This window comes from Sander lucioperca, chromosome 8, assembly GCF_008315115.2.
Source record: "Sander lucioperca isolate FBNREF2018 chromosome 8, SLUC_FBN_1.2, whole genome shotgun sequence".
In the NCBI taxonomy this organism is placed as follows: domain Eukaryota; kingdom Metazoa; phylum Chordata; class Actinopteri; order Perciformes; family Percidae; genus Sander; species Sander lucioperca.
The window spans coordinates 37987309-38014103 of record NC_050180.1 but is presented as its reverse complement, the minus strand read 5'-3'; the positions used below and the strand labels follow the sequence as shown (position 1 = coordinate 38014103).

At 38.3% G+C, this 26795-nt stretch overlaps 2 protein-coding genes across 2 annotated transcripts in view; one reads left to right on the top strand and one right to left on the bottom strand.

Annotated features, from left to right (window-relative positions):
• Positions 1-10724, top strand: part of adcy5 (adenylate cyclase 5) — a 100754-nt gene extending 90030 nt beyond the window's left edge. Inside the window, exons 15-21 of the mRNA XM_031323334.2 lie at positions 78-262; positions 427-447; positions 806-938; positions 2444-2707; positions 3343-3547; positions 3920-4044; positions 8223-10724. Of these exons, the coding sequence (XP_031179194.1) occupies positions 78-262; positions 427-447; positions 806-938; positions 2444-2707; positions 3343-3547; positions 3920-4044; positions 8223-8351 (1062 nt within the window). The 3' untranslated portion in view covers positions 8352-10724. The remainder of the gene's footprint in view (positions 1-77; positions 263-426; positions 448-805; positions 939-2443; positions 2708-3342; positions 3548-3919; positions 4045-8222) is intronic.
• Positions 10725-14965: 4241 nt separating this feature from the next.
• Positions 14966-24439, bottom strand: sec22a (SEC22 homolog A, vesicle trafficking protein). Its single transcript, XM_031323534.2, has 7 exons — positions 24273-24439; positions 21744-21954; positions 19561-19724; positions 19021-19200; positions 17494-17612; positions 16443-16508; positions 14966-16081 (listed from the first exon to the last, which is right to left on the bottom strand). Exons 2-7 carry the CDS (start codon positions 21923-21925, stop codon positions 15881-15883), a joined length of 912 nt encoding a protein of 303 aa, XP_031179394.1. The 5' UTR covers positions 21926-21954; positions 24273-24439; the 3' UTR covers positions 14966-15880.
• Between the last annotated feature and the right edge of the window lie 2356 nt (positions 24440-26795).

The window sequence follows — 26795 nt, the reverse complement described above, 5'->3', positions numbered from 1 at the left end:
GTATTACAGAATATAAAGCTTGACTACCAAACATAAAAGAAAATGCACCTTCCCCTCTCTCCATCTTTCTCCCTCAGTACTTCTCGTGCTGTGTGCTGCTGAGCCTGCTGGCCTGCTCCGTCTTCTTGCAGATCAGCAGCATCGGTAAACTCTTCCTCATGCTCTTTATCGAGCTGATCTACCTCCTCGTCATGGAGGTGCCCAAAGTGAGCCTCTTCGACAACCAGGACCTGCTGGTGATGGCCAACGCTGTCAACATTGTGTGAGTCATTACTGCTGCATGTGTGTGTGTGTGTGTGCGTGTGCGTGTGTGTGTGTGCGTGTGTGTGTGTGTGTGTGTGTTGTTACGCTTGTAGTGTTTAAATCTTTGGTGTGTACAGATGTTCTAACCGCTGATTGGCTCTTCTCTGTTCCTCCCCCTCACAGCGAGCACATGAATGGAACAAGGTGAGACCAATGGCAACTTCTATTACCACAGAGACCCAAAGCATCACCTCTGTCATCTGTTTAAGCTAGAAGCATCATTATCACTGTGCTGGCAGAAATGTAACTATAATGACCCACTGGCAACAGATGCTAACGCTAATGAGCCAAGATTTAAAGGGCAGCTTGTTATTGTGCCACAGTGTTCCTGTAAAGTACATCTTTACACCTATACAGGATAACTTAACACCTGTATGTTTGATGAGGTAGGTGATTGGTAGTTCATTACTTAGCATAACACATCTGATAACCTTGTATTGTGTGTGTGTGTGTGTGTGTGTGTGTGTGTGTGTGTGTGTGTGTGTGTGTGTTGAAACTCTAGCTGTGTGATGGACTCCAAGGTTCCTCTGAAGATCATGACCCCGGTGGTCATCACTGTTTTCGTTCTCGCTCTCTACCTTCATGCCCAGCAGGTAGAGTCCACAGCCAGGCTCGACTTCCTCTGGAAGCTGCAGGTCAGTGTGTGTGTGCGTGTATGTATGACTCAATGTTTGGGACAAAAAGCAGGTCCCCACAATGTAAATGATTAAATTTTAGGGTTGCAACTTGATTTAGGTTTTAAGTAAGTTTTGGTCTCCAGGGAATGATTGTAAATAAATCCAATGTCCCCTTAAGTGATTGAAACATGTATGTGTTGTTTTGTGTTGTGTTGTGTTGTGTGTGTGTGTGTGTCTGTGTCTGTGTCTGTGTCTGTCTGTCTGTCTGTGTGTGTGTGTGATGTTGGTTTAAAGATCCAAGACTCCTTTAGGGAATACTAAAAGATGTTGATCATTAAGAAAGGTTCTTCCCTCGTCTTGGCCAGTTTGTTGCACAGTGGGTTTCCATCTGTCTTTCTAAAAGCTGAAACATGTTAGATAAAGAAATTGTTGCAATTATTGCACTGTATTATTGTCATATTGTCACCCAGCATCATGGCTGTACCAGCTACTAACAGGGCATACAGACAGATATGTCTTGGTTGTTAATCAACAAGAAAAGAATTGAGGCGTTACCAGCACCCTGATGGGCGAGGCCATGACCGCTCCAGTCCTCATCCCGTTCCAACAACCATGCATGGAGCTTGGCATCAGTTTCAGTTCATTTAGGTTGACAAATAGATGCTGACAGAATCTAGAAAAAAAAAGTCATCACTCGATGTCTGTCACGTTCTAACCTGTGACACAAAATATTTATTTGAAAGACTAATCCACCCAAAATCTTTTTTGGAACACACTGAACATTATTATTAAGGTGCCAGAGTTCATTGGAATCTATTGTAACTGTCATGAATCCAAATGGACTAGTGCTGTTCTCCACAGAGAAAGAGCAAGCTAAAAAACTTTTCGAAGCCTTTCAGGCCTACAGGGGGAAAGTGTTTGATACTCAAATTATTTTAAGGAAGATGTCTTAAGGGTTGTACCAGGGTTCTTTGACATCTCATGGAGGTGCCAAAGCAGGCTGAGCTGCCTGTGGTTGGTTGTCTAGTCAAGGGTACAATTAAGTTATTTATCTGAAAAACGTTGAGCTGCTGGAGGGGTCTTTATTTTCCAGCTCACTGATGTCACTGATGGTTAGTAGTAGTATCTTAGTCTAAGATTCTGCAGCCACACTTTAGGAGGAGGATAAAAGTTTAAGTGGTGAATTGAATGTAAATATTGGCCAGAGGGTGGTGTAAGGGTAAGGTGTAGGGTAACCATGAATAGAGATAACAGTGTCAGTAGTAGTAATTGCAGCACCCTCATTGACAGTACAACTCATAATCATATCCTCTGGATTATTTTGTTCCAATCCATCTCTAAAATGTCAAGATATTTCATTGGATGATTGAGCTGCCGGTAGTGCTGCATGAAAAGTCATGGCGTTCTCTGGGGACAATGAATATCTGTATCAAAATTTCATAGCAATCTGTCCATTAGTAGTTGAGATATTTCACTCAACAGTATTGTTTTTTGTCTAATTTCTGTACTGAACCCCCCTACAGGCCACAGAGGAGAAGGAGGAGATGGAGGAGCTTCAGGCTTATAACCGCCGTCTACTCCACAACATCCTGCCCAAAGACGTGGCCGCCCACTTCTTGCAGCGCGAACGGCGCAACGACGAGCTCTACTACCAGTCGTGTGAGTGCGTGGCTGTCATGTTCGCCTCCATCAGCAACTTCTCAGAGTTCTACGTGGAGCTGGAGGGCAACAACGAGGGAGTGGAGTGTCTGCGGCTGCTCAACGAGATCATCGCTGACTTTGATGAGGTGAGATGTGAACACATCCAGCTGAAAGCTGTCTGCCTTTGTGAGTGAGGATGTAAATCTGTGGCCTCCACTGTGGGGATCAACTGTTGTCACTGGTTCTCTATCAGACTGTAGTTCCCAGTAAAATAAAGGCTAGGTTGGTTTCCGTCTGGTTTAGAGACACTTTATGCATGCATCTGAAGTCATGTTTGTTACAACCTGATACATTTTAAGTCCAGTATTCACTCTCCTTTCATGTCTGGTTTGGTCTCCACCGACTCCTGAGGAAAATAGCTGGCTCTTTAGCTGCTAAATGCTCTACTTTGTTCACCAGCTAGTCTCCATCCTTTCTGCAGTTTGATCAATATTAGACAATATGAATGTGAAAAAATATTGACTAGATGCAGATTTCAGGATGAAAACTCTAGGACTGTTTAAAAAAAATTGTACATCATTTTGCTACTAATAAATTACAGAGGAAATTAAATATGAATAGGAGCTTTGTTAGACTTGGAGCTCTGATAATACTGTTGATAATACTGTTATCAACTTAAAATTGGATTCAATAAATATATAACTTTATAACATTTTAACACATTTAACATTATCTTTATAACATTTCACTAGAATTGTATTTTATATGATTGATGGATTAGATCATCAGTGAGGACCAATTCCGTCAGCTGGAGAAGATCAAGACCATCGGCTCCACCTACATGGCGGCCTCCGGCCTCAACGACTCCACATACGACAAGGTCGGGCGCTCGCACATCCGAGCCCTGGCTGACTATGCGATGAGGCTGATGGACCAAATGAAATACATCAATGAACACTCCTTTAACAACTTCAAGATGCAAATAGGTGAGCCGCAGAAAAGAAAGAAGGGTGCTACTGTTGCTCAGGGATTTTGTACATCTGACAGGGAAACTGTTATTGACTGGAACTCAAATGACGGCAACTGTTCTCTTCTCAGAAGATTAATTAAGTTAAGAGTTACATTTCCAAACTGGTGTACAGTATGTTTATTTTGTGAGAGAAAAGCTCTAAAGGAACCTGACACAATAGTTTTGTAAAAAACGTTGAATAAATTGGGGGCGCCCTGGTAGCTCACCTGGTTGAGCGTGCGCCCCATGTACCAAGGCTCAGTCCTTACTGCACATGCAAGTCCAGCTGGTTTAGTAGTATTGAAGTACTTTGTTTTATCTTTTTTTCCCCATTTGTTTAATTTCTTAGGTCTCAACATTGGCCCTGTGGTTGCCGGGGTGATCGGGGCCAGGAAGCCTCAGTACGACATCTGGGGGAACACAGTGAATGTGGCGAGTCGCATGGACAGCACAGGTGTACCAGAGAGGATCCAGGTAAAGTGAAGTGTGACACTGCACTGCCAAAATATTCTCTGAACATGCCATTTGAGAGCTATAAAATAAAATGTAGCTTTTCCCAAAATAAGTAATTTAGATGATTTTAGAATAGATAGTTAGATAATGTTACTTGACAATTGAAATCCTATCACTTAAATTAATAAAGATAGTAGTCAACCGTTGTCCCAGAGCCATGAGCTTGGTGACAATAAACAGGTTCTGCCACCTATCAAAGTAATCCTTAACAACTGTCCCTCAAAGTTAAACTTTATTAGTCATAAAAATGGCATTCTCTCAATATTAATTGTCATATCATTTTTTGTCTGAAACAAATCAAAAACATTAAAAACAATTGATACAAACTCAGTCCTTAGACAGAAGATTAACTCAGTTTAGGAAAAGAAATTTAAAAAAAAAAAACTAAAATGATTCAATAAAGCAGGATTTGCAGAGCTCATCAATGTTGTTAGTTTTGTTTTGCCATCTTGGATTTAGCTTCAAGCTATTCTGGTCAAAAATGAGAAATTCATCAGATGTGCATAAGCTCTGCAAAAACTGCCCTTCAGACATGGCTGACGGCTAGATTTAGAAAAAAGGTTTAGTCAAGATAATGAAAAATGTTAATTAAAAATGGCCATATTGGTTTTGCTCTATTAGATGTGAAATTATTAAAGCTCAATAACTCTTTGAACACAGATGGAATCGTTTAATTTCATCTCACGCGTCTCCACTGCACCTTCTGAAAACCATTTAAGCAGGAGCAAATATGCTCCACTGCTTCCTAATGAACATGAAAGTGAAAAAGCAACAGCACACTACGATTGTGACTGTGATTTAATCCATTTGTGGACATTAATATTCGGTATTCACATACAGACAAGCCGAAAAAACCAAAAGAGCTGAAAGGGTTTGTCAACCATGCAGAATGACAGATGAAGCATAAATAAAAATATATTATATATTTTTAACTTGCACTGTATTTTTTTTTTACTTTGTAGATTAAAAGGGACAAATATGATTAAGATGAAACACTTATAGTTTATTCTTCACATTTCTTTCTGCCTTGTTAGTGTATAACCAGTAAAAAAAACTGTAAAACTAATATTTCAAGTGATTACCACTAAAGACTTGTACATTTCTATTAGCACCTGTGTCAGTTTCTTTCCTGAATATGGGTTTCTGGCAGCTTTACATTTTGGTGAATTGAAAAAAATAATGGGTCAGACTTGTAGCTCAATTTGTGGTGGTGAAAAAGGACACTATGTATTTAACGTATAGACAACACAGTAAGCGTTGATTTGGTGATTTGCAGGTCAAATATTTGTCCAGATGTCTAAGTTAAAACTGGGTTAAATTTGACTGGGAAAAAAAGGTTTCCCAGACATCAAGGTTACATATAACAAATGTTCCAACAGCCTTTCAGGGACCATATTTCAAAGTATACTCATCACCTGCTTCACACTAATATTTTGTTTTTTTTAATGCAGTTGAAGCAATTGTTTTATAAGTAAATCACTAGATCAATGCTGATGGGAGTCATCAGGTGCTAAACAAAGACAAACTAGAAAATGCATTTTAAGTAAATCACTAAATCAATGCTGATGGGAGTCATTAGGGCTAAACAAAGACAAACTAGAAAATGCATTTCCTGCAGAAAATGCTTGTGAAAGCTGAAAAGCTAAATTGCTAAAGCTAAACTGGATTACTGGCATAATTGCGTAAGAAGAAGGTGAAGTAGTAAGAATAGTTGAAAAAGTGGGAATGGTTTTAATTAGTATGAATTTAATATTGAAATGTTTAATAATACCAATAATGTATTACAAAAGTAGAATATTTTAAATTGAAAAAAAAGAAAAGTCATAGTATATAGCTTGTCGAAAAGTCATAGTATAGGTATGTCGAAAAAAGTGATAAAAAGTCATATTATAGTTTATCGAAAAAAGTGATAAAAAGTCATAGTATAGTATGTCTAAAATAGTAATAGTATAGTATGCAGGGTTTTTCATGGCTCAGAATGGGCCTTTGGGGGGACACATATGAAGCGGGGTTCTAGCGGTCGGCATTCGAATACATTTTCAGGCACAAATTTATAGTGAAAACGTCTTAATTTGCTGGTGGCAGGTAACAATTCAAAATTTTAAATATAATGGAATATAATGCAGTAAGAGAAGGGTCATAGTATAGTATGTCATTTTATAGTATATCGGCAAAAAAAGTCATAGTATAGTGTTTAAAAAAGTAATAAAAGTCAATATAGTATGTCAAAAAAAGTAAAAAAATAAAGTCATAGTATAGCATGTCGAAAAAAAGTCACGAAATAAAATTCATAGTATAGTATGTCGAAAAAAAGTCACGAAACAAATTCATTGTATAGTATGTCGAAAAAAAGCCACGGAAAAAATAATAGTATAGTATGTCGAAAAAAGTAAAAAAAAAAGTCATAGTGTAGTATGTCGAAAAAAGTTGAAAAAAAAGCCATAGTATGTCGGAAAAAAATCTAAGTTATAGTATGTCAAAATTTTTAAAAAGAGTCATAGTATAGTATGTTGAAAAAAGTCATAGTATAGTACGTCGAAAAAAGTAAAAAAAAAAGTCATAGTATAGTATGTCGAAAAAAGTCACAAAAAAGTCATAGTATAATATGTTGAAAAAAGTAAAAAAAAAAAAATCATAGTATAGTATGTTGAAAAAAAGTCACAAAAAAGTCATAGCATAGTATGTAGAAAAAAAGTCAGTACAGTATGTTGAAAAAAGTTATAGTATGTCGAAAAGTCATAAAGAAAGTCATTGTATAGTATGTCAAAAAAAGTAAAACAAAAGTCATAGTATAGAATGTCAAAAAAACACTAAAGTCATACTATAGTATGTCGAAACAAAAGTCATAAAAAGTCACAGTATAGTATGTCGAAAAAAGTCATAGTATGTCAAAAATAGTCATAGTATAGTATGTCGAAAAAAGTGATAAAAAAGTCATAGTATGTTTAGTCTGGAAGAACAACTCCACACTAATAGGCCAAGTCCTGACTGGGAATCGATCCAAGGGTCACTGTCTGCAGTGCCTACTTGCTGTTGCTAGTTGAAATATTGCTGCCCCATAGCCACCGTGACACTAATAGAAAATGTGATAAAAAAAAGTCTTAGTATAGTGTTTCAAAAATCGTCATTAAAAAGTAATTGTATATCATGTTTAAAAAAGTAGTGGTCTCCTGGGTAGCTCAGTTGGTAGGGCATACCCATATAAAGAGATTTATTCCTCGGCGCAGAGGTCCCGGGTTCAATTCCAACCTTAGGCGGTTTTCCTGCATGTCTTCCCCCTCTCTCTCTCCCCTTTCATACAGACTACCAAAAAAGTATCTTTAAAAAATAGTCATATATGTCTAAAAAAGTGCTAAAAAGTATATGGAAAAAGTCATTGTATAGTATTTAAAAAAAAAAAAAAAAAGTCAATATAGGTGGTGTAGTGGTAGAGCAGGCGCACATACTGTATACTGAGAGGTTTATGCCTCGACGCAGAGGTCCAGGGTTCGAATTCGACCTGTGACAATTTCCTGCATGTCTTCTCCCTCTCTCTCCCCTTTCTCACCTAGCTGTCTGTCCTATCAAAAATAAAGATGGAAAAAGCCCAAAACATTATCTTCAAAAAAAAAAAAGTCAATATAGTATGTTGAAGAAAGTGATACAAAAGTCATGGTATGATATGGTAAAAAGTTATAGTATAGTTTGTCGAGAAAACTGATTAAAAAAAAGACATTGTATAGACCTTTTCAATGGAATTCCATTGCTAGGCAACAGCCTGGCCCTTGTTAACTTCCTGTCAGTTGATGCCATTCACATACACTGCAACAGGAAATCAACATGGGTCCATTTAGAATGTTTATGTTTACATCTCTGAAAAGGTCTGTCAAAAATAGTCATGTAGAAGAAAGTCTGGAAGAACATGCAAACTCCACACAAAAAAGGCCAGCCCAGACTGGGAATAGATCCAAGGGTCAGAGACTGCAGTGCCTACTTGCTGATGCTAGTTGGAACAGTGCTAACAACTGAGCCACCGTGCCACCAAATAAAGCATGCTGTATCAGCATTCACACAAATAATAATAAATGCATAGAAAAGTGGTTAATATGAACCACAAATAAGCCGTTCCACTCACTGTCCCTTCCTCCCTCTGTCCTCAGGTGACTGCAGACATGTACCAGGTACTGAGCTCCTATAACTACACACTGGAATACAGAGGTTTGGTCACTGTCAAAGGCAAGGGAGAGATGATGACCTATTTTCTCACCAGTGGACCACCAAGCAGTTAACCTCAACTAAGTGACAAATACACACCAGGGTAGGCGCCTTAACTCCACCTCTGAGATAAGGAGCAGGCCCATGGACCTCTGATAGCTTACGGCGGACTGAGACTGACTGAAGCGTCCCTTCTCACAGCGCCAATCCTTTCTTGAACCTACTGAGGCCACAACGAGGACGGATGAGAAAATGCATCCCAAAGCTCAGCCTGCCGAGGAGACTATGAGTGGGAAAGGCCTAGCTAGCCTGAGTCTGCCATTGAGACCAAAGATGTCCAATCAGTGCATAAAGACAGATGTTGCCAGCTGTGTGAGTCTAGGTCCTAAAGGAAGAAATTTTAGTTGCTTCAGTCCGCCAGATTCTTAAAAGGTTTTGGGACAAACCTGCAGCAGGACATGACCTACATGCCACATCCTCTCTTTCTTTCTGCCTTTCTCCTGCTGAAGTGTATATGTACATGTAAAACAGAGACAGTTTTATGTGTATTTATATGATTTTATGTACTGTATGTTAAACACATTTTGTCCATGTTGTCGTGGTATAGATACAAATCTCTCAAGTATGGACACTCAGCCAGCACCGCAGCACTATCCGTCCTTGAATATCTGATCACGTCAGTAATTAACAGACTGACGGAGGAGTCGCAGTAAGTTGTGTCTTATCGGGGAAGAGTGCGTCTCACAAGCAAAAATGTCCCTCAGAGACAAAATAGAGAGAAAACGCTCCACAGTGTTTACAGAAAGCTCCTCGTCAGACATATAAAGTTACAAACTCACACTACAGTATCAACAGCATATACACAGACAAAACACAAAGGATGTCACTGAAGAGCTTTTTCTTATCTTCGACATTTTGTATTTTGACTTCAGAACACCAAACCGTATCAGATATTTTAAGATTCTATATTTTGTACATTAATATATTAGAGAGCTATCTATAAACACCAATGTGTATTCAGATGTACATACTGTATCACTCTCATGTTGGGATTTCAGAAGTCCTCGCTGGTTGTTGCCTGGTCTTAGCATGGCACCACAACTAATGTACCATTTAGCTTCAGCAGATCCACGCTCCTGAATGCCTGTTTTTCTCGCTCTTTTCACCCAATTGAGCATGACCGATCTGCAGGAAGTTAACCGTTTGCTAATAAGATTGCGTTACTGATTATTTTAGTCAAACTGAGTGGATGCGCACTTTTAATGACAGACTAGAGGACGTGAATGCATCTGTCTTTTTGCACTCCAGTGCTTTCAGCCGTCCACTGCTTTCTGCATTGCTCCACAACCACTTCTTGCTTGCTCAATCAGATGAAGACCCAATGAATGTCCAATGATCTCCGATGAGGCCTTTAATACAAACTCTATACTGACGACGGCGATGATGCTCATCCTGTGGACAGGGACAGACAAGCCCATGTGGAAATGTGCCCTTTTACCAGCCTTTTTTTTAATCAGAGCAGTTTCTTCAGTATTACGGCGTTATTTAACATGTCATCAAACAAACGGTCTTTAACCTTCTGGTTTCAATGATTTAAGTGATTTCTTATTATTGTATGTTATGTTGTGTATGTTATGTTATCACCAACACTACAGCTGGTTCTGTTTGTCTTGGCAGAGTACAGTAATCAGTAAATGTCCGGACAATGTCAAGTTTTTACTTGAGAATATTGAGGATAGGATATAGCAAATTTGAGATGGAAACGATAAGGTTAACACAATTCAATATTTTAATTTTTTATTTAATTTGTCAACAAATCTTGTGAAAAAAACAAAATCATCAAAGTGTTTGAAAGTATTGAGAGATTGACTGACTTCCCTACTCTGATGCTACACACTGTGCCCTCAGCCCCGAGCCTATTTGTTCCTTGTGAAGACATACACCTTTAAAACACTGTAAACACTGTCGTTTAGCAAACGTTACAGGAGCAAATAAAGCATTTGTTAGGACTATTTGGTGCACTACATTAGTTGACTCAAAATGAACTACAGTAAATGGAGCTGTGACTGTGCCACTGGAAAAAGTATTGACTTTTACAGTGTTTAATTAGAATCCATTAATACATTGATAATAAATCTGAATTAAAATAAGGCACAATTAAGTCTTGAGTAAATAAAAAATAATGAAAAAGATAATTAAACATTAAAAGATAATTAAAACCCAGGGCAACTGCTGGAGCTCTGATTGGCCTGCTGCAATGTGTTGGCAGGAGTCTGGCCAATCAGAGCTCATGCTGCTGCTCTGTGGGTTAGACTTCAAATGTTTTTTTAGGTGACACTGCACATTACTTTAAATGAATCCCAAAATGGAAACAAATGTATAAATGGAATTACAAACATTCAATTTAAGAGGATTTTTAAATTAATAAGTTGGTTCCAATTAAAAAATGAAATCGTCATTTGTTGATTTAAAGTCAGAATTAGGAATTTGCAAATTTAAACTTTGTTTTACATAGTTCTATAATTCATAATTGAAATGCAAATATAATTAACAAGTTATAATAGCTTTTTAAAATTTTATGAACAATGTTTTATGATAAAGATATATCAGGGTTTTACTACACAGGCAATACTTGTTAGTATGATCAATTCATTGATGATTTTGGTCTTTTCATGGGATAAATGAAAATATATATTGCCACCATTCAATTGCTTTTAGTTTCCTGTTTGAAAAGAAAAAGAGAAACTTAGTCCATGTGTGCTGCTTTGAGCCCGTAGAATGAAATGAACCTTGCACTGGTCCACTTGGGTGGTTTCTGTTTTGTTTATGTAGCGTGCTGCTGGAACCATTATCTTCAAACACCACTGCTACAACTTTAAGTTTCATGCCATTTGACTCATAGAATGCAGTGCCATTTTACGCCCCTGTGAACCCCTTTTTCTACCGTTTATTGTGCAGAAATGTGCCATTAGAAAACACAAGAGGTTGGAGAGAAGGCCTGGATCAGAGATGAGGGGTGAAGCTATGAGGTGTCTTGAGTGGATTCTTTTTTAGGTTTAAAGAGTAGGAGAAGCTCACCTCTTCTTAATTTCTACAGCTGAGGATCCTCATGATGATAACATGACAAGATTGACAACAGAGGCAAAACCATGGTTTGTTTTTGTTGTCATGCAAAACACTGCTCTTTTTTTTACAGCCTAATAAAGTGCTGAGATGTTTTACAGGTACTACATCATTTCTTCTGGATACTTTTCTGCATAGTCTGCCTGTGTTGTCAGCCCAATTAATGGGTTTAGATGAATGCCTGTTTAATTTGTGCATGCTGCTGTCTCAGCATAATCTTATAGTAGCAAAGCTAAAGGTTTTGCATAAAAGCTAGTACTTTATCAATTACAAAAGTTCATGGCCAAAAGTATGTGGACATCCTGAGGTTTGGGCCCTTGGATCGAATTCAGGGAAATCTTTATGCTGCAGCACAAAGGGATATGTTAGACCATGTTGTGCTTCCAACTTTCTTGCAACTGTTTAGGAAAGATCCTTTCCTGTTTCAACATGACAATGCCTCTGTGCTCAAAGCCAGGTCCATAATTAGTTTTAAATTATATACTTAACAATCACATATGCATGTAAAGCTCAGATGTCCATATACTTTTGGCCGTATAGAATCTATAGTGGAAGTAAAATGCTTTCAGTGAGAAACTATCCCCCTTTTAAAGCTGTCTAATGCACCAGTGTTTAAACCCCCTCAGCTGGCATTGTGTTGAACTTTTGGATTCTTTAACATGTTCACACAACTCACCAACAGGTGGCAGCAGCACTACATCACTTGGTTTGTACATGGGGTCCTTTGTCTTCTTTTCATCATGATTACTGTTTATATATGATGAAAGAGAGGGAAACAAAAATGCTAATCTGCTGATTAGCACCCTGAGTGTTACTTCATCCATTACAGCTTTAATATCTTTATTTATATAGAAGTCAAATCACTGGTCATGACATTAGGGATTAGGAATAAATAAGGGTCTTGGTTAATAGTTAATTCAATAACTTGTAATATTTGCTGGACGGTAATTTAAATGAAATTCTCTCCATTTAAATAGAGCATCTTAAGATAAAGGATTTAAGGAATGGTCTATAATGGGGTAAAAGGCTGCTGTACTGCAGCCAGTAACCACAGTACAGGCTTTTCTCAGTGGAACTCAAGCACATGATGGAGCAAACAAAGTCCTCAGACTTAATGATTTTTAACTTTTTGAATAGCCAACCTGCAAGCCCCTGACTGTGTGAGCTCTGCCACAAAAACATTATCACCACTGACATTTACTTGTAGCATGTTAAGTTAAAATTGTGCTTCAAGTAGCAATTTACACCTGCAGCACCTATTTGTTATTAAAATCCACATAATTGCTGCGCCGGAAAAAATACATATTCCTGCTCCATTACTCTCCATCTGGAGGAAATTGCTGTTCCTTATAATGAGGCGCCCACAAATAACAGTTACGATCAAATTCATAATACCACCATTACATGTGAAATAAAGTGCTTCCTGAGAAGTTTTTCAGCTGCCTCTCGATCATGAGGGAATCTGTTGCATGTCATGTTGCTCTAGAAGAAAATGCTGGAGGCTCCAGCCTCCAAGGTTAGGTAAATGTTTATTTTAAATTATAAAGGCCTTGGATCCGATACCCCCTTTATATATGGAATCCTTTTCCATAATTGTTTTTTCCCAGCCACAGCAACATGCATCAGATCTGATCAAACGCCTCATTAAGCACCAGCAGTGCTATGATTTTAAGAGCACATTCAGTGTTTAAGAATGGATAGCATTATAATGTCCCAGATTTCTTTAATGTTCCATAGTTGAGCTCAGAGACTGAGTCCTAATACAAGAGTAGATATGTTTCAAATGGACTTAATGGCAGCTACACACCAACCAGACGGCCGACCGTTGGCAGAAAAGACAGTCGGACTGATCAGTCGGGTCCCCGAGGACCGGATAACATTAGGATGAATCAATGCGTATTTATGTGCAACAGAAAATAGACAAAATTCAAGCACTTCTGGTCTCATGATATGCTTTAAATCTAGTGTTCAAACACATTTTCCATTTCACTTTTTTTCCAGATCTTAATTTGCTGAATATGACAGACATAATTGTTTACAATATTTGAGTATTCTAATCATGACTGGGGAACTTCAAAAGGAATATTACACTCTAGTGTAAAATGAAAAATTTAAAAGTGAAAACTTTGTACTACAATACATACGTTTTCAGCAGTTCATTCTAAAGTTTAAACACCTGAAAATAATTACATTCATTTTCCATACTTGGATAAACCAGTATAAAATACCTAAATTTCACTGTTCTTATTTTACACAACACACCCCCACTACACATTTACTGTGACTGCTGTGGAAAAGGAGAATGTGAACACAAACAATCTGAGCCAGTGAAGCTCAATTCAAATCCAATCGAGTCTGAGCCACATTGTGAAAAGAGCCATTAGGTCATATAGGTGTGGTACCGCTGTTGGAAAGCAAAAGAACATTCAGAGAGCATGATGATGAATCATATGAGGCTGAAGTGTTGCAGCAGTCCCCCGGCAGATCTGTAGTGCAGATGCCAGATGGACATGGAGTGGAGCTGCATACTGCTTTTCATTTTTACCTATAACTTCTTCCAGTGAGAGCGCAAGAGAGTTTTTTTTTCTTTTTTTTTTTTAAAGACGTTATGACAATCCTGGCACAACTGTTGAGCTTCTCATGAACAATGAACAATAAAGGCATGACTCAATTCTCAAAAATTGAATAATGCCTCAATAGGAAATGAATAGGAGAGGCCACATTCATCGTTATTGGGCAGTGTGAGATTTGTTGTGACAGACAGACAGACAGAAGTCAGGAAATAAATTGCCTGAACAAATCTCACACTGCCTAATAACGACGAATGTGGCCTCTCCTGACTGCAATTATGGTAACTGTGAACACTATAATATCCATTACACAGGCAAAAGGGTAAGAGGGTGAGTTTTTGTCTTTGTGAGTGGCAGACGCAACCATGTCGGAACCGGTGGGCTCGGTGGAAGGAAAAGCACCCGGAGAGGATACTGGCTGCCTCAGGCTTCGACGACAGAGCTACACATCTTTACTGCTTCCATCACAAACCTGTTAATCAACAGTCACTTGACACTGACATATGCCACGAGGCTGTGTGGGTGTGGAAGTAGGCTATGAATGTTAACAGACTGACTGTGTCTTCTGGAGCAGGAGTTACTTTGTGACAACTAGATGCAGGTCTGCATGAAGAAAAAAATGGAGCAATTATAAAATAATAAATTAAACTAATAAAATCTTTATAAATTGTCACTGACCACGTGACTGAACAGTCAGTCAGTAAATAAATAGCAAAATTAACTGTCTACAAAATGACAAATATCTGCAAAATAAGGTAGAATCATTGGCTCCTTATACAGAATACCCCTAAAACTGAAATGAGGGCCACACACACACAAGGCAGCATTGCATAGTTTTAAACAAAGACCTAAACCAGAGTCCTGCACCGGTCAGGTGCACACGAGTACATGTGCAAAAAGTGCATGTAACAGACACAAGAAACATGCATGATTACCTGGATGTGGGTGACGTAAATGGGAGAGGGGAAAACCAAAAACTGTACAAGAAATTGAAATGAATGTCCAGTCTTGCAGTCTTTTATGTTCATATTTCCAAGTCATTTTATCAGTCATAAGAGTTCTATGTACAGTTTGTACATAAAATAGAGATTACCGTGTTTAATTTCAGCTGTATACTGCTAAACATTTGTTAAGCCTAGCCTAATCCTACATATGTTGTTGGCTGAGCTTAAGGAAATAATAGGCCTGGGTACCTCAATAATTTTGGGTACAACCAGAAATGTGTCCGTACTGTAGCTCAAGTATCGAAAGCTGTCATTAAATGTATGGTCAAATTCAAAAGAGCAACATACAATGTATCTGATGTGCATCAAAACACCTGGAAATCTGGTATCGAAAGGTTTCGTGTTCCTTACTACTAAAGTGCAAGTGATGATAGTTTTCCATAACTACTGGGGGCTGATGATGATGGTTTTAGCGATGGCATACTCTAGGTTTCCTATTTTTACTTGATGTATTTTATCATGTTTTCTGTACCTGAGTCTGTGTGCCTACATCTCTGTGTGTTCTGTTTTACCCGGCTGCAAGACCTATTTCCCCTCAGGGAGAGTATGAGATTTGCAAAATTGGACACATGCAGGACTCTGACCTAAACTATGGCTGCACTGAAAGGAAGTAAAAGCAAATATCTTTATCAGACAATGGTCGGAAGTAGACATCTTCCCAAGTCAACCCCATAAAATCCTTTAATGATTCAGGCAGTTTCCTCCAAGTCCACACTGAGAGCTGTCCACTGGTGCAGTGATGGAGTACTACTGTGGTGCTGCAAGATTTTATGGGTTTTCTTCCTGAACTGGGAGGATTGTTTTTTGTTTCCACTTTGTCCTCCGTGCCGTCTCCGCTGTATTTCCAGGACATGTGCGGGACCATCTGACTGAAGGCCCTTTTGCTCTTTGTGTTTTAGGTTTTTGTCAGACATTGTAGTCTGGCGCTTTGCCCAGCGGCTGCCTCAGTCTGATCTGCAGGGTCATGAAGGCCCCCACCGCCACATGGAAGAGGATCTGCCACATGTTCCTCAGTTCATACAGATACATGTTGGACAGACAGATGAGTGCAAATGCCAGGAAGGACTTACTGTTCCTCCAGACAGAGAAGTAGGCAAACAGGTAGCACTGAAAGGAGAACAGCAGAGAAGAATTTGAATGCTGCACACTTTGTGTGACTGACATTGACCAGTGAAATGTTTTCATTATTAATGTCCTTTATGGGACAATATGTCTGGTAAGTAAGTAAGAAATCCCATCTGATAACTTTGTTTCCCCCATCAGTCTACCAATTTGTGGTGCTCCATTTCGAACCAGGAGCTGCACTTACGGAGTTGATGAAAATGTTTAAGAGAAGGTAGTGGGGTGAAAGGCATTGAGCTTTTGCTAATGTTAGTCTAGCTGACAAGCTGCTGAGCTGTAAAGTGCAGGGCTGTTAGTCAGCCAGTCAGCCAGTGATGGGCTGCTCTTACCGCAGACTATCACTTACCTGATACAGACAGGCGGCTGTGCCAAGGAAGAAGGCAATCACGTAATTAAAGTCTTCATCGTCATTCTGCAGACAGGAAGAAAATGATTTTTTTTGTTAGTACTAGTCATCCATGTCTAGACAAGGCTTCATAAACGCAGTATGACGAGATATATCTTTTTTTTTCCTTCTTTTTCCATTCAGTCTCATTTAGTTTAATGGAATTTGAGGTGACATTAAGGAACAGAATGGACAGCATATGGCATGCTGAAAATTCAGGTTAATGGTAATTCTTATTTTGGTCGTTTTTGCCATTATTTCTAACAGTTATAACTATTGCATTGTATGATAATGTTGTGACAATAAAGTTAGATGGGGCAGAAAACACAAGTAGTCTGACAATTAGACAGATGATCTAAACCACTTCAATTGGAGTTGAAACAAAAGTACACATAATGTCAGTAATAATCCCTCATTGGGTATTTGTAGCTTTTTCTGCTGCTACACTTGGAAATGTCAAAGTCGGTCACCAGTGACTATTGGTTGGTCTTCTAGCCCACTGGTATTCAGGTCACCCCCCCCATCTCTTTCTGTATTGTATGACTATGTTGTTTTTATGTATTGTATACCTTGCTGCATAACCAATTGCCCTCCGGGGACAAAATAAGTTGGAGTTGATCATCATCAAGTCATTGCACAAGAAAACTGTAAATGATACAGGACAGTAGTTGAGCCAGAAAGTCGCTCTGTAAACTGTGATGGGGGTTTACAACAGACAGTTTGATAGTCATTTTACAGATAGCTTTATTTTTTTCAAATTTTCTAAAGTTTGACTAACCTGGAAGTTTGTTTAAAACATGTATGATCATCTGACTGCTTGTGTTTCTTGCCACTTGTGACTTTGGTTTAGCAATGTTGTCACATTCCCAGATCTCAGAAGATTAACTTTAGTTTGTTACCAATATGATGGACAGCCAAAACTACGAAAATCAAAACCTAGGTCATAGGAAACCAGACATTCCCTTCAAGAGAAACTGAATCTGTTTGAATGTGATCTCAGTTATGTCCTGACCTGTAGTATACTCTCTATAGCATGGACCCCTCGTAGCAGGTTTAGGCCTCCACAGAGGATACTGAGCACACAGGACACGATGCCTGGGAGAGTCACTGGCTCCAACATCTGTGTGGGAGCTGGAAGAGAGAAAGGACAATATTACAGGCTCAGAAAAATCTGCCTTGACAAATGAACTATAAATACATTAAAAAGAAATCTACTTTCCAAAGGACAAAACATACATTTTCTGAAATGTAATTATTGATAAAGACTTATATGCAGGATAAAATAATAAATCCTTGAATAGCAATACAAAGCCAAGCATATATTGCTTTTAAATCTTCTTACTTCCAAAATATTCTGGCACGGTAAAAAGAGTGATGAGTCACTATTATGCGATTAGCATACTTCATCCCTCAGGACAAAATGATTTATGTTCTCAAAAAAACTGGCAAGGGCAACCAACAGAAAGTGAACAAAGCATGGAGAGCTGCCCTGAAGAGGATGACAGGGGGAAAGACAACAGCTCTAAGTGACCCAAGATGGTATTGCTTAGCTTGGGGCAGCTGAGGTGTGACGGTGCATGGAAGACGGCGGTTGTCTGGAGGAGCTGAGGGGTAGGAAGGCTGAGCTACAGAGCAGCAGTGGAGCTGTTTGACTAAACGATGACCACCATGCATTAGTACATTGGTACAGATTTTTTTTACTGGAAAATACCGTTTATAAAAGAAGCAAATTGGTTGATATTTACACAGATTTTATGTTTCTTCCAAAAGTTTCCTGTTGCAAGAATACACAGATCACTGCAGTTTAAAATGAACAATGCCCCTCCAACAGCGAGGGTAGTTTGGGAAATGCTTCACATAATTGAAAGTGAAGAAAAAATGAGAAAACCCAAAATGAACCCTTAATCATTCCTAAAAAGTAATTATTAAAATAAATGCTGCAAAAGTTTTTTTCTTCTTCTTTTTGTATTATTGGTCTAATTGATTTTTAACAAGGTTCTTTCCAGTTTTCAAAAATATATATATTTTTGTTTTAAATGAAAATAATGAGTCTGTGATATCGTTCAGCAAGATAACCGTCTACAGAAAGATGGACTTTTTTTTATTTCATATTGGTATTTAAGGTTTGTGCTGATGCTCTACAGCACAAAACCGGGACAGTACAATATAATCATCTTTTACTAAAAATGCACAGATGGGAAAGAATAACTGTACTACACCTTTAAACATTACAAGAAGCATGTGGTTTGATGTGAACTGGTCTAAAGCCCAACAGTTTAAAAAGCGATATAAACAATGACAGGTAAGGATACAGTATTCTAAGGAAATCACCAGTGACCTGTCAGTCATTGTGTTACAAAGGCCAGTGCTACCGGTCTGAATAGTGCCACGTAATGAGAATAAGATAATATGAGATAACACTTTATTGATCCCCAGAAGGGAAATTAAGTAATTAGCATTATAAAAGCAAACTTCTTGTATAGATGGATGATGTATGTATGGGGCATGTATATGTGTGTGGCAGCAGCTCATGTCCTACCTATGCCTTTGTATTTAGAGGGCGTGTGAACTGAGAATCCATTAATAGCCTGCAGTTCCTCAGGAGAGAGCTGGTAGGGCGGTCGCAGTTTGATCTCTGTCTGCATGTCAGCCAGGTTGATCTTGGTGGACAGGGAACGCGGGCTGTTGTAGCGCTGTTTGGTCTTCTGGATGAAGGTGTCTGATGGATGGAAGTCAGCACAACAACAAGGTGGTTAATATCACAGGAAACAAAACAAATCTGCTGTGTTAGGATGTTTGCAGGAAATACTTTTATATAGTTATTTTTAATTTACTTTTTTCCTACATTTCTCAAAATATGTTTTGTTGAGCCCGGGAGAAGGTACCTTGTCCCATTCAGTTTAAAAATATATACATACAGAAAGAGAGAATATTAAAAAAAATCATACACATCTTAAAACATGCTTCAACATGAGCCTAATTTTGTAGAGATTTTGGTGTGTCTTCTTATTTTGCGATAGATCTTGCCCCCATATTATTAATGAAGCTGAAACATGCTGTGAAATTCCATGGAGCTCACCAAATTCAATAAAGGAGTACGGCCGCACGGCGCTGCTGGTTCTTTTCGTGTCATAGGTGACAATAAACTCCTTCTGTAGCTCATCCAGGAAGCAGAAGGCCAGCACATTGGGGTAGTTTGCGGTGCACACCATCAGGTATCCAACACCCAGTGCACTCGTAAAACTGAAACACACACACACACACACACACACACAAAATGTATTGCTTTTCATGCACTGCACTCTTGACAGAAACCCTGGGAAACTGTAATTAGGACACCTAGCTAAATACAGTGCAGACTATAAAAAAAATAAAAACAATAGCATTTCATTCTGCTGGTTGCTGGTCTTAATACAGTACAAACACTATGTAAGCACATTTGTGCCTAAAACCCACACATTCACAGCTAATTAAACACAATTCCACATTTACATTCATGTGCATCTCGGCAGACATTGTCGTTTGGCCCTTTAGTGTTAATTGATACGCTGAGCACAAATTAAATTCTCCAGATACAAAGACTTCTACATCATCTGAAAAGCTCAGAGCACAATGGAAAGGAAAGTCGGTTATCACAGCAACACCTAAATTGATGTGAAACAAAAATGTCAACAAACAGTACAGGCAGATGTGATGATTATCATGTGGCTAGGCAAAGAAACAACATCAAGTATAGAATATATCTGAAGAATGAGGGCATTTCTGAAATACCAGCATGTCACTGTGTAGCTGCAGTGCCTCAGAAATCAAGCAAATGACTAACACAAATATCAGAGGGAAGTAATAATGGTGTGGCCTCTAGTTTCACAGTGGTGAAAGCACAGAATCTACTGATGTGTACTGAATATTTCACCTACAGTAAGTAAGTACATGTTAAATGATTATGTATGCACTAACAACCAAAGCAAATTCCTTGTAAGAGTTACTTGCTTGGCAATAAATCCTTTTCTGATTCTAAAGTTAATTTATATAGCATCTTTCAAGAGCAGACATCACACAGTGTTTCACAATATAAGACAAGAAATAGAAGATTCAAAGGGGATGAATTTCAAAATTTAGGAGCCACAACTTCAAAAGGCAAAGTCTCCTTTAGTTTTATGGCCAGGTGGAAGGAACAACCACTAAGCCCTGATCAGAAGATCTCTGACACCTAGTGACATACGGAAATAGTAGCTAATCATAAACATCACTGTTGAGTAAAAGAAAGTTTGATTAAGTCCAAAAGGTATAACTGGTATAAATGAGGATGCATTAATATGAATTATAGCATGAATATCAAAGAATGTTAAGTAGTCTTTGTTAAAAACACTGCAAACTTAAGCCCCTAAATCCTATCAGAAATACTATATACTAAAGCTCTATTAAACAGGTAAGATGTAAGGCTTCAAATAATAAAACAAGAGAAGTTGTGTTCCAAAAATGTCTAAATTAAGTCAGCTAATGTTACAATTGTCAGTCATGAGTCATTTTCTTGCAGAATAATACATAGAATCTCCTCCTGCTTTCATGACACAGACATACAACAGACATAACAACAGCTTGGAAAAGGCCCAGAATATCAAGGATGAACCCGGGATTTTATACACCGCGTGCCTCATTCTGACCTTTACTGTCTTTTGACCTTCTTTCTTCGAATGCTTCTGGCTCTCATTGAGGAAAGAGACTCTTATCAAAGGATACTCTGATTGTTAAAATGTTCAGAAAGCTCATTAATGGTTTAGAGTTTATTTTGGGTTCATGCTCTCTGTCTTAATAAGACTAATTAGCTCTTTACAAACAAGTACTTGAGATTTTCAAAGCATTTCCCGGAGCACCAGCGGGGCTTTTAGAAACAGTTTTGACACCTCACATGAGGGCCTAGCTGTCATCACTCATATTAAAAAGCTATTTTCTATCAAAGTTGTGTTAGAGGGTCAAGCGAGCAGAAAAACTGTCAGCAGGAGATTGTTTAATCACCCATAGGTGTCACATCTCTAAAGTTAAATCTCTAAACTGTATTTTGAATATATATGAATATGTTAAATGAATGAATGCAAAGCCATACAAATGCTGCTTTTATTTAGCAAATATAAATCATTATCCACAGTTCTCATAACTGGATATCCTTTTTTTTTAGTAATGGCTGTTTCATTTATGTGTGAGTTGCATGTAAAGGGTTTCTTCAAAATATATATATATATATATATATCCCATATGACCTACTTGACATTGTATGGTCCAGTCTTAAGTGTGCAGCGGTCAGGGAACTGGCTGAGTTTCTTGGAGAGACCCTTGAGGTGCCTCTTGCTTTCCTGAAGCTCTCTGTCCTGCTCATAATCAGTGGATGCAGAGAGAGGCAGGCCATCCCGGACCCGAACCACAGAGGCGAACAACACCATCGACATCTTACAGCTCTGGCAATCTTTCTGAAGCCCTGCAAACAGACATAAAAACGGAAGAAAGCTTGTTGAGTGTAGCGATAACATATTGAATATTGAATGTTGTTGTTCAAAACAAGGCTCTTAATTTTGTTCAAATGTTCATTTGTTCAAATGAAAAAAAGTCCCATCCTTTTTTCACCCCCTACAAACCATCCTAAATGGGTCAAGCAAAACTCAGTTGTTGCTTTCCAAAGCCTGAAATACAATATGTCTCTTCTCTAATCTCTTTTAGTGACTCTTACTCACTGACTCACTTTAGTGATTATTACTTTATTTTTTTCTCCCCTATTATGCTTTTTGGATTTTTCCTGCCTTTTAGTGTTATAGTTTTTTTGTGTATTTTATAGATGTTTAAAGTACAAAAAAACAAGTTTCACTGCAAATGAAGCTCTCTCTCCCACAGCAGGCATTTTCTCAACTGCCTGAAAACGTCTCGCCTACATTCCTATTTGAAATTCCTCAATTAATGATGTCATTGATTGAGAAAGCCAGCCCAGTTTTTCATTTGTGCTACCCATTGGTGCTGCCTGAGCAAGCACAGCAGCCCAGTGGCTTGTTTGAATTTGGTTGACCAATCACAACATTGTGGGCCAGCTGACCAATCAGAGCAAACTGGCCAAGAACTCAGAAAGAGGGCACTATTTTAATGACGCTTCATGCACCTGCGCCAGAATCCACTTTTGCTAGTTTAACGGCAGAAAAAAGGGTCTGTGCGCCAGGCGCATGGTTCAAAAGGGTTGTACTTAGTGTCTTAATTAAGCATAGGTGTGTTTGGGGTGTAACGTGCAATAAACCAATCAGAGTGTCATCTCCCATTCCCTTTAAAAGCCAGGCGCATTTGTACCTTGGCCCCATTGCTATTCTGATGGCGGATTTGCTAAGCAAGAAGGAGAGATTTTCAGGAGAAGCAACTGATCTGCTTGTGCGTGAACTGAAAGCATGCGAGCAGATCATATAATACTATTTCACATCGTAATATTTTATATTTAATCTTTTGCATGTTTGTGTGCTGCTGTGCGTCCCTGTGTGTGTAACAAGCATAGTGTGGCGCTCTGTGCACAGCCTAGGCGCATTTTACTAATGCGCTGTTAAAATAACAATGAAATACTGCACTACTGACTTTAGACCAGGTTTTTGTTGGTCAATGGCGCGATCACTTTCCGCTGCCTGAAGATAGCAATACGCCAAGAACGCACCTGAACACACCTCCCCGTAAGACCAGCACGCCCATGGGCTCAGGTCCATTTGCTATTTAAACGACGTATGCGCTGGACTGGAAATTGACAACTACGTCGGTCTTAAACTAGCAAAGACACTTGCGTCGGGCTTTGCGCTGCGCCAGGTGCAAGATAGGGCCCAGAGTGTTTCAGGTGGACACACTGGAGCAATGGGCAGTATGAGAACCATGTTTTTTGAACATCAAAGCAGGCAAACCTATTCTAGTAGAACCCAAGAGTATAATTATGATGCTGAAAAGGAGGAGTATAATAGGGGTTCTTTAAAGTTGCTTGTTAACAAACTCAATCACTGTTTTACAGTACAAGAAACATTTATTTTAACAAGTTCAACTCTGTGCTCTCAGATTTCAAAGAGCTAAATGACCTCTCCAAATTAAAAATACTCATGGAAGAAGGAGACAGGACATATGCTGTTTCCAATATGTATCATCAATATGCCACAACCTGAGGGACAGTGAGGGACACTGACTGACTGACTGACTGACACACACACACACACACACTACTATATATGTAATTAATATAAACCAATCTTAATTTTGTGTTAATATTCATATTACTGTTTATTGTGCACTCTCCGAATATTTGGACACATTGTATGTTGTTGCTTTGGAAACATTGTTATTGAAACTCTCAATAAAAATGTAATTCGACTGACTCAATTTAATTGAAAAGACGTTTATGCTAACTAGCTAACGTTAGGAGCAGCGGGTCAGTAGCTAAGGAGTAACTTGGGTTTATTTACATCTGTTGACATAGCTAGCTACAACTCAGCCAATGCTTGACGCATTAGTTAGCTACAAGGTTTGTGTTTTCCTGGTGTTTTCTACAGTATTTCTGAAATGTAAGCTGCCATTTTACAGTATAAGCTACACCAGACCGGCCAGGATATCCAGCTAGCCACCGTTAGTAGCTTATTCACCTACATTTTCTTCCAGCTAACGTAAGCAGGCTAGGAAGCTAACAGCTGGCTGCTACTCTAACGGTAGCTATTAGCTAGCAAGCCTAAACAAAACACACACGTCTGGCAAACTGAGATAGTCAGTTGAGTATTAAGTATTATTAATACCTACCCAAACGAGTGTAGCATTATGTGGACATCTGTGATAAGCAGTATGCAGCTATGAAACTGCAGTGAGCAGGGGCGGCTAGCAACCATAGACAGTATGCTAGCAACAGACAGCGTTGATGATTCTTTACGTTTACGTGGCTTTTTCGCTGTGCATTTTGGGTAAAGAAAACCTCTCCTCAGCATCACAGAAAAAACGAAGATGCTCTGTAGTGACAAATCATCAGAAAAAAATAATATTTGGACATATTTTTGATTCCCAGTTGAACTGAATGAATTCATATTAAATTCTAAAATAGATAGCCTACTATCCCTATACTGCTTCCTCTGCATAAACGTGTCCGTTTCTCATTTATTTGTATACCCACATACACACCTAATTCATTGTTTGATCACATCATTTTCTGATTTCTTATTTGGTACATTCACAATGCCTTGATTTTCCAGCATCTACCAAATATAAATGTTTGTGTTAAACTAAACAACTTTTATAATTCTTTCCCTAAAATCTCTTAAAATCTCTTATTTTATGTCCGATATTGATTTTTGCTTATTATATCATATATTGCTTATTACTTTGGCAATACACATCTGATTCTTAACTCAAAGTCAATTTAAAAGATTTCTGCTTGAGCTTTCAGTCACATTTTTATCTGGGGAGATGAGCGACTAGAACATAAAACAAAACATGAAGAAACAAGAGTAACAGTGCTAGTTGGTAAAAGAGATCATGCATTATAACAAAATACTACTAAATAACTACTATTTACAGTCTAACAGTGGTGGAATGTAACTAAGTACATATACTCAAGTACTGTACTACAAATTTGAGGTACTTGTACTTTACTTGAGTCTTTTCTTTTCATGCCACTTTCTACTTCTACTACATTTCAGAGGGAAATGTTGTACTTTTTACTCCACTACATTAATCTGGCAGCTTTAGTTAGGCTACTAGTTACTTTACAAATTAAGATTTTTACACACAAACACATGTAGTTTATAAAATACAATGTTTTATCATAAATTAAACAACTCAATAACAGTAACATTGTCAATGCAGGACTTTAATTGTAACAGAGTATTTTTACAGTGTGGTATTAGTACTTTTACTTAAGTAAAGGATTTGAATACTTCTTCCACCACTGCAGTCCAACAAGGGGTGTAGACAGTAAATAGTGTGCTACTGCAGTATATATCTCTTCAACTGAGCCGTTAATATAATATTCATGAGCTTGTTAACGTTATGATAGATACTATGTTTCATAATTAAAATTTTCATTTTATTTTGGTTACATTTTATTCTCTCCTCTCTACTTGCTCCAGTTGCTACTTTCCCACTGAAAGCTGGCAAAAATTAGGCCTTCTCCCAAGCATCTAAAGATGAGATTTTCTTTTATGTTAAAATTAAAATAACATGAAAAATGAATAATGCTTACCCAGAGCCTGCCAAGCTTTACTGCGCCTCTCAGACCTGAAATAGGCCATCCTCTGGCATCAGCATTTTTTCCTATTTTCACACATTTCCTGTTAGAATATGGAATAAAACTGTAGCTAGAGGAAATGAAAACAATACAGAGATGGTTAGTGGCCTCATCCTTCACACATACCCATGTCATCTCCCCCAAGCCTAGGCAATGTGTCAGCCTAAAGGGGCCTCCTCAGTACCCTCAATGTGTGTGTGTGTGTGTGTGTGTGTGATAAAGACAGACACGCAGAGTGAAAGTGGATGATGGATGTCTGCTGCTGCTGACAAGTTGATGAATAGCCACAGGTCTCAGCAAGTGTTTAGTGCAGAGGGTGTCAGGTGTGACGAAGGCAGTGCCGTCATTCACAGTGACACTGTCTAAACAGAGGTGCAAACACATCAGCATTCAAATGCATCAGCACCAACTGTCTCTTTCTCAGGATGTTGTCATTATATATTTCAACTTTGAGCTCAGCAATTCTTGATAAGTATGACATATTTAAAAATATATCCGTACCTACTGCAGAACATTTTCCTCAACTGTAGGATTTTGACTTTTTTTACAGGAAATTCATGAAATGTGATTTTTAAGGACCTTGAGTAAGAATCAATTTAATAATAAGTATATTTTAATATTAACTAAAAGTCTGAAGCCTCAGTAGTTGTCATTGAAGACTGCAATGTTCATTACACCTAACCATTAAAAGTGTTGGACAGACCAAGCAACATACTGGCAATAACAGTAGGTTTGATCTCATTGTGGTGCTAAAAAGAAGGTAATGGGGTCATGAGAATCCAAAGATTTTATATTGTGAGGAGCGTGAATATGCCTAGCAAAATCACTAAGAAACACCCTCTGGGGAACATGAATATCCAAATCTAATTCCATGCCAATATGTCCTAGCTGCTGACCTATCTTTCTACTCTGGACCAAAATGCAACTAACAGAAAACTGGCAATGCACATTGATCTGATATATTTCATCTGTTTAAATTAGGTTAGAAGAGCCATTATTAAAGGAAAACTCAACTGATTTTCCAAGATTGTTTTAGTAGTCATGGG